The following is a 9120-nucleotide window of genomic DNA, read 5'->3' as shown; positions in this document are numbered from 1 at the left end:
TGGGAATTACAATTCAAAATGAGATTTGGGTGGGGACACAGAGCTAAACCATATCAGACAGAGAATTCAAAATAGCTGTGCTGAGGAAAGTCAAAATAACGCAGAGAAGAAATTCAGAAATCTACCAGATAAATTTAACAAAGAGATAGAAATAATTAAAAAGAATCAAAAAGAAATTGAGGAACTGAAAAATGCAATTGTCATACTGAAACAAATATCAGAGTCCTCTAATAGCAGAATTGAAGAAATAGCAGAATTGAAGAAAGGGTTAGTGAGCTTGAAGACAGGCTGTTTGACAATACAAAATCAGAGGAGACAAAAGAAAAAAGATTAAAAAACAGTGAAATGTACTTACAGGATGTAGAAAAATAGACTCAAAATAGCCAATCTAAGAGATAATGGCCTTAAAGAGGCAGCAGACAAAGACGCTGAGGTAGAGAGTTTATTCAAAGGGATAATAACAGAGCACTTCCCAAACCTAGAGAAAGATATCAATAACCAACTACAGGAAGGTTCTGGAACACCAAGTAGATTTAACCCAGAGAAGACTACCTCAAGGCATTTAGTGATTAAATTTCCAAACGTCACAGATAAAGAAAGGATCCTAAAAGTAGCAAGAGAAAAGAAACAAATAACGTATTAATGCAATGGAGCTCCAATATGTCTGGCAGCAGACTTTTCAGTGGAAACATTACAGGTCAAGAGAGAGTGACATGACATATTTAAAGGGCTAACAGAAACAAAAACCTTTACCCTAGAATACTATATAGGGTGAAAGTATCTGTCAAATATGAAGGAGAAATAAAGACTCCCAGATAAACAAAAGCTAAGGTATTTCATCAATACCAGACCTGTCCTACAAGAAATGCTAAAGGGAGTACTTCAGTCAGAAAGTAAACAACATTAATGAGGAATAAATGATCATCAAGGTACAAAACTCACTGGTAATTATAAGCACACAGAAAAACACAGAATATTATAACCCCGTAACTGTGATATGCAAACTATCCTTATCATAAGTAGAAAGACTGAATAATAAACCAATCAAAAATAACAACTACAACTTTTCAAGACATAGTCAGTACAATAAGATGTAAAAAGAAAAACAAAAAAGTTAAAAAGTAGACAGATAAAGTTAAAATGTACAGTTTTTATTAGTTTTCTTTTTGCCTGTTTGTTTATACAAATAGTGTTAAGTTGTTATCAGGTTAAAATAGTGGGTTTAAAGATAGTGTTTGCAAGCCTCATGGTAACTTCAAACCAAAAATCATACAATGAATATACAAAAAATAAAAAAGGAAGAAACTCAGTCATATTACCAAAGAAAAATCACCTTCATTAGAGGAAGACAAGAAGGAAAGAAAGAAGGAAAAAAAGACTATAAAACAACCAGAGAACAACAAAATGGCAGGAGTACATCCTTACTTATCAATAATAACATTGAATGTAAATGGACTAATTCTTCAATCAAAAGACATAGACTGGCAGAAAGGATGAAAAAACAAGACCCATTAACCTGTCGCCTGCAAGAAACACACTTAGATAGAAAGACAGACATAGATAGAAAATAAGGGGATAGAAAACGATATTCCATACCAATAGAAACCAAAAAAGAGCAGTAGTTATTATACTTATATCAGACAAAATAGATTTCAATACTGAAACTATAAGAAGAGACAAAGAAGGTCATGGTATAATTGTTTTAGGTTTTTCCAAACGTAAGATCATTTAGGAAAAACCTGAAGACTCCACAAGACAACTATTAGAACTGTTAAACAAATTCAAGAAACTTTCAGGATACAAAATCAACATAAAAAATCAGTAGCAGATATAATGATAAAGGGTCATTCAGCAAGAGGATATAACAATTTTAAATATATATAAACCAAAAACTGGAGAACCCAGATATATAAGGGAAATATTAGATCTAAAGAAAGAGATAGGCCCCAATACACTAATAGCTAGAGACTTCAACATTCCACTTTCAGTATTGGACAGATCATTCAGATGGAAAATCAACAAAGAAACATCAGACTTAATCTACACTACAGACCAAATCAATCTAATAGATATTTACAGAACATTACATCCAACAGCTGCAGAATACACTTTCTTTTCCTCTGCACATGGATCACTCTCAAGGATAGACCACGTGTTAAGTCACAAAACAAGTCTTAAAACATTCAATTAAACTGAAATAATATCAAGCATCTTCTCTGATCACAATAGAATAAAACTGGAAATTAATAACATAAGAAGTTTTGGAAACTTCAAATACAGTACATGGAATACACACAAATACATGGAAATTAAACAATATGTTCCTGAATGACCAGTGAGTCAATAAAGAAATTAAGAAGAAAATTGAAAAATTTCTTGAAACAAATGATAATGGAAACATAACATACCAAAACCTATGGGACACAGAAAAAGCAGTACTAAGAGTGAAGTTTACAGCTGTAAGTGCCTACATCAAAAAAAAAAAGAAAGAAAAACTTCAAATGAACAATCTAATGATGCATCTTAAAGAACTAGAAAAGCAAGAGCAAACTAAACCCAAAATTAGTAGAAGAAAAGAAATAATAAAGATCAGACTAGAAATTTTTAAAATGAAATGAAAAAATACAAAAAATCAATGAAACAAAAAGTTGGTTTTCTAAAAAGTTAAACAAAATCGACAAATCTTTAGCCAGACTAAGCAAAATAGAGAGAAAATTCAAATAAATAAAATCAGAAATGAAAAAGGGGACATTACAAGTGATACTGAAGAAATGTAACAGATAATCAGTGGCTACTATGTGCAGCTATATGCCAACAAATTGGAAAATCTAGAAGAAATAGACAAATTCTGAGATACATATAACTGACCAAGATAGAACCAGGAAGAAATCCAAAACCTAAACAGACCAATAACAAGTAACAAGATCAAAGCTATAATAAAAAGTCTCCCAGTAAAGAAAAGTCCAGGACCTGATGGCTTCACTGCTGAATTCTGCCAAACATTTAAAGAACTCATACCAATCCTACTCAAACTATTCTGAAAAATAGAGGAGGAAATAATACTTCCAAACTCATTCTATGAGGCCAGTATTACCCTGATACCAAAATCAGACAAAGACACATCAAAAAAAGAAAACTACAGGCCAGTATCTCTTATGGATATTGATGCAAAAATTCTCAACAAAAAGCTATCAAACTGAATTCAATAATAATTAGAAAGACAATTCATTATGAACAAGTAGAGTTTATCCCTGGGCTGCAAGATGTTACAACATATGCAAATCAATCAATGTGATACATCATATAAACAGAATGAAGGACAAAAACCATATGATTATTTCAGTTGATGATGAAAAAGCATTTGATAAAATTCAGCATCCCTTTATGATAAAAAACCTGGCCGGGCATGGTGGTTCACACCTGTAATCCCAGCACTTTGGGAGGCCGAGGTGAGTGGATCACAAGTTCAAGAGATTGAGATCATCCTGGCTATCACAGTGAAAGCCCATCTCTACTAAAAATGTAAAAAATTAGCTGGGCATGGTGGCACGTGCCTATAGTCCCAGCTACACAGGAGGCTGAGGCAGTAGAATTGCTTGAACCTGGGAGGCGGAGGTTGCAGTGAGCCAAGATCATGCCACTGCACTCCAGCCTGGGCTACAGAGCGAGACTCCGTTTCAAAAAAACAACAAAAAAGAAAAAGCTGGAGGTAGAAGGAACATACGTCAACCTAGTAAAAACCATATAGGACAGACCCACAGCTAGTATCATATTGAATAAGGAAAACCTGAAAGCTTTTCCTCTAAGATCTAGAACATAACAAGATGCCTACTGTCAGCAGGGTTATTCAACATAGTACTGGAAGTCCTTGCCAGAGCAATCGGATAAGAGAAAGATATAAAGAGCAAAAACTGGAAAAGAAGTCAAATTATTCTTGTTTGCAGATGATATAATCTTATATTTGGAAAAACCTTAAGACACCACAAGACAACTATTAGAACTGATAAATTAAGGGAAGTTGCAGGATACAAAATCAATATAGAAAAATCTGCATTTCTATATGCCAACAGTGAACAATCTGAAAAAGAAATGGAAAAGGTAACCCCATTTACAATAGCCACAAATAAAATTAAATATCTAGGAATTAACTTGACTAAAGAAGTGAAAGATGTCTACAATGGAAACTATAAAATACTGATGAAAGAATTGAGGAGGATACCAAACAATGGAAAAATATTCCATGTTCATGAATTGCAAGGATAAATATTGTTAAAATGTGCATACTACCCAAAGCAATCTACAGATTCAATGAAATCCCTTTCAAAATACCAAGAACATTCTTCACAGAAATAGAAAAAACAATCCTAAAATGTATATGGAACCACAAAACACCCAGAATTACCAAAGCTATCCTAAGCAAAAAGAACAAAACTGGAGAAATCATATTACCTGACTTCAAATTATACTTCAGAGCTATAGTAATCAAAACAGCATGGTACTGACATAAAAATAGACACATAGACAAATGGAACAGAATAGAGAACCCAGAAACAAATGCACCACCCACGGTGAACTCATTTTTGACAAAGATGCCAAGACCATACACTGGGGAAAAGACAGTCTCTTTAATAAATGGTGCTGGGAAAACTGGATATCCCTGTGCAGAAGAATGAAACTAGCCCCCTATCTCTCACTATATACAAAAATCAAATCAAAATGGATGAAAGACTTAAATCTAAAACCTCAACTATGAAACTACTGCAAGAAATCATTGGGGAAAATCTCCAGGACAGTGGTGTGGGCAAAGATTTATTGAGTAATACCCGACAAACACAGGCAATCAAAACAAAAATGGATAAATAGGACCACAACAGGTTAAAAAGCTTCTGCACAGCAGAGTACAATTAATGAAGAATGAGACAACCCACAGCATGAGAAAAGATATTTGCAAACTATTAATAGGGATTAATAACCAGAATATATAGGGAGCTCAAGCAATTCTATAGGAAAAGAATCTAAAAATCCAATCAAAAAATAGGCAAAACATTTGAATAGACATTTCTGAAAAGAAGACATACAAATGGCAAACAGGCATATGAGAAAGTGCTCAACGTCATTCATTGACCATTAGAGAAATGCAAATCAAAACTACAAAGAAATATCATCTCACCTCAGTTAATATGGCTTATATCCAAAAGACAGGCAACAACAAATGCTGGCAAGGATATGGAGAAAAGGGAACCCTCATACACTGTTGGTAGGGACGTAAATTATTAATAGTACAACCTCTAAAAGAATAGTTTAGAGGTTCCTCAAAAAACTAAAAATTGACCCACCATATGATCCAGCAATCCCACTCTTGGTTATACACCCCAAAGAAAGGAAATCAGTATACACATTTATTGCAGCACTATTCACAACAGCCAAGATTTGGAAGCAACCTAAGTGTCTAACAACAGATGAATGAATACAGAAAATGTGGTACGTATACACAATGGAGTACTATTCAACCATAAAAAAAAGAATGAGATCCTGTCATTTGCAACAACATCGATGTAACAAGAGATCATTATTAAGTGCAATAAGCCAGGCACAGAAAGACAAACATCACATGGTCTCGCTTATTTGTGAGATCTAAAAATCAAAACAATTGAACTCATTGACACAGAGAGTAGAAGGATGGTTACTAGAGGATGGGAAAGGTAGTGAGGGCCTGGAGGGGAGGTGGGGGTGGTTAATGGGCACAAAGAAATAGTTACAAAGAATGAATAAGACCTACTATTCGATAGTAAAATAGAATGACTATAGTCAATAATAACTTAATTGTACATTTTAAAGTAGACTAATGTGATTGTTTGTAACTCAAAGAATAAGTGCTTGAGGGGATGGATACCCCATTCTCCATGATGTGCTTAGTTCACATTGCATGCTTGTACCAAAACATCTCAAAACATAAATATATACATGTACTACGTATGCACAAACATGTTTAAAGAATGAGATAGTTACATATTGCATGATTCCATTTATGTGAATTGAAGAAAAGGCATGGTTAATGTATGGTGGTAGAAGTCAGAATAGTGGCTACCTTTGGGTGGAGAGTACTGATTAGAGAGGGACTCAAGGGAAACTTCAGGAGTGTGGAAAATGCTCTATATCTTATCTAGATGGTGGTTTCATAGGTGAACATATAGGTAAGAATTTTTGGAGCCGTATAATTAAGATTTGTAGGCTTTACTGAGAGTTATGTCACAAAATAGAAATCTTTTTAAAACATACAATTCAAAGTATTATGAAATTTTTATTTACATTGAATAAAATATGTTCCCCTGTACTTTCTACCCATTGTTCATAATTCTACCCATTATGGCCCCAGAGAACATTCACATTTTTTAAGTCCTGCATAGATTTAATGGCAGCCACCATTTGCCCCAAAAAGATGCTCCCTTCTGACTGATGATCTCAGCTTTTTCAGCCAAAATATCAAGTCCCTTCATCTGATTTGTTGGCCTTAATTGTAGAGAATTCCAAAAATTTTATGATAAAAAAATATTTTCTGATCTCCCAGATAAAAAGGCTACACAGGCTAGCCATGTCTCTAGGGCAACCTCTCTGGAGTATCACTTGCCCCAAAAACTTCATAGCACGCTCTCTCTCTCTCTCTCGCGCACACACACACACACACACACACAGTCACTATAGCAGAATTGCTCCAGCTCATAATAACCATTCTAAGACATAACTTTGAAAAACACAGTCTAGGCCTGGGAAGAAGTTCCTTTTATTCCCAAAGGGACACAGTTAAAAAAAAAAATAAAGTGTTGCTTTTATGCTACTAAATTTGTAGTCTATTCTAAGAGATGTTTAAAAGAAATATAAGTCTGAGAATAGAATGCAAGCAACTCAGTATTATCCTTCAAGGAATGAGCAAGTTGTGGGAACAAAGGCTACTTGCAGTACTTTTACCTTGAAGTAGTAGGAGTAGGCATTGTAGACAACATTACACCCATCTAACATAGGAAGCAGTGGATTAGGATTAGATACTCCAAATCTCTTCCTTATTGCTATTTAAGAGCTATGGCTCCATGAACCATTTAATAATTCAGCAACATTACCAAGAGATATCACATTTATCAAGGAATCATCTTTAAAAACAGAATGGTTCAAGATAGAAACGCATGTCAAAATAACCATGAAAGCTATAACATTTTACAATTCATGTCATTTAATTATGAGTTGAAAATTGTGGAAGTTATGAGAAATTTTACCTAGTTTAACTGAAGGACTCAAATGGTAAAAGTATACCCTAATGAGATGATTACCAAATTTACAAATCAGTAAAAGTATTCAAATAAGTTAATTGAAAAATGATGCATGAAATATTTTTGTTCACGTGTTTTGAAAAACATAGTTTGGCTCTTTCCAGCCAGCGCCAAGCGATGGGCATCTCTCGGGACAACTGGCACAAGCGCCGCAAAACCGGGGGCAAGAGAAAGCCCTACCACAAGAAACGGAAGTATGAGTTGGGGCGCCCAGCTGCCAACACCAAGATTGGCCCCCGCCGCATCCACACAGTCCGTGTGCGGGGAGGTAACAAGAAATACCGTGCCCTGAGGTTGGACGTGGGGAATTTCTCCTGGGGCTCAGAGTGTTGTACTCGTAAAACAAGGATCATCGATGTTGTCTACAATGCATCTAATAACGAGCTGGTTCGTACCAAGACCCTGGTGAAGAATTGCATCGTGCTCATCGACAGCACACCGTACCGACAGTGGTATGAGTCCCACTATGCGCTGCCCCTGGGCCGCAAGAAGGGAGCCAAGCTGACTCCTGAGGAAGAAGAGATTTTAAACAAAAAACGATCTAAAAAAATTCAGAAGAAATATGATGAAAGGAAAAAGAATGCCAAAATCAGCAGTCTCCTGGAGAAGCAGTTCCAGCAGGGCAAGCTTCTTGCGTGCATCGCTTCAAGGCCTGGACAGTGTGGCCGAGCAGATGGCTATGTGCTAGAGGGCAAAGAGTTGGAGTTCTATCTTAGGAAAATCAAGGCCCGGAAAGGCAAATAAATCCTTGTTTTGTCTTCACCCATGTAATAAAGGTGTTTATTGTTTTGTTCCAAAAAAAAAAAAAAAAGAAAAACATAGTTTGGTTTTAGATAGTGCTTACACATGGTTATACAGGATTAAATTACAATAGCATATTTCTCACAAAATTACTGAAATCCATTAATATGAATGAGGAGTCATAATAAGGCCAACAGTCTTTGTAGCCATGAGAAGTCAGCTACTCATTTCCAGTTTCATTGTGTTCTGAATATAAAGTAATCATCATTGTTGAAAAAAAAATGTATAACTTTCAAAATGAAGTCTTTAGCTATAATGATAGACACTTTTAAAATAAAATGTTAATTATAAAAGCTAGAATACTGACCAACTACTAGATATTAGAAAATGTCTGTTAGCTTTCTAAGGTAAGGCAATATTACCATGGTTAAGTAGGAGAATGTTCTTGTCTTTAAGAGGTTCATGCCAGAGGATTTAGAGGTACAGTGTCATCTTCTCTGCATTTTCAAATGATTCACCACAAAAAACACATGCACATACATGTACCTACATTATAAAGCAAATACGACAAAACAATAACAATGATTAAGGTGTCAAATACACACATATGCTTTCAACTTTTCTGCATTTACCTGACAAAGTCCAGTTAGATAGAGTGAGTCTACTTAGTAGTTGAAAGAGGAATTTTAACACAGGAACTTATTACAAAAATGTTAGACACCCTAAAAACCTGAATAGGGGATCGTATAGCAATTCTGAGATGATCAGTAGCAGGAAGCCCCTCTTACCCAACAACTTGAGGAACAAAGGGAAAATGTGGTAATATCAAGTGGCAGTACCACTGAGCAGGATCAGCAGTATGAACAGCACCTGTGACTACTAAGGAGGTGCAGCCACTGCTAGAGACCCTCCTGAAAAAGATTCTTCTTTATGATATGCAGTCTCCTTCCAGTTAGCCCAATCTGGCCCAAAGGCAGTGAGTAAGAGAGTTTGGGAAATGCAGGCTTCCCAGACCTCCCCCTGACATAAGGCCAGACCAAGGGAAGTGGGGAAATAG

General features: G+C 35.5%; 1 protein-coding gene across 1 annotated transcript; it reads left to right on the top strand.

Moving 5' to 3' along the window:
* The first annotated feature begins 5461 nt into the window (after positions 1-5461).
* On the top strand, positions 5462-8097 carry LOC116810490 (small ribosomal subunit protein eS8-like). The gene is made up of 2 exons (XM_032755051.2): positions 5462-5481; positions 7412-8097. The coding sequence occupies exons 1-2, from the start codon at positions 5477-5479 to the stop codon at positions 8064-8066; spliced, it is 660 nt and encodes a 219-aa protein (XP_032610942.2). The 5' UTR covers positions 5462-5476; the 3' UTR covers positions 8067-8097.
* The last annotated feature ends 1023 nt before the right edge of the window (positions 8098-9120 follow it).

The sequence above is a fragment of the Hylobates moloch genome, unplaced genomic scaffold (genome assembly GCF_009828535.3).
Source record: "Hylobates moloch isolate HMO894 unplaced genomic scaffold, HMol_V3 SCAFFOLD_1, whole genome shotgun sequence".
Classification (NCBI taxonomy): Eukaryota; Metazoa; Chordata; class Mammalia; order Primates; family Hylobatidae; genus Hylobates; species Hylobates moloch.
Note: the sequence above shows the minus strand (reverse complement) of the source record. Positions and strands in the feature narration are given on the sequence as shown.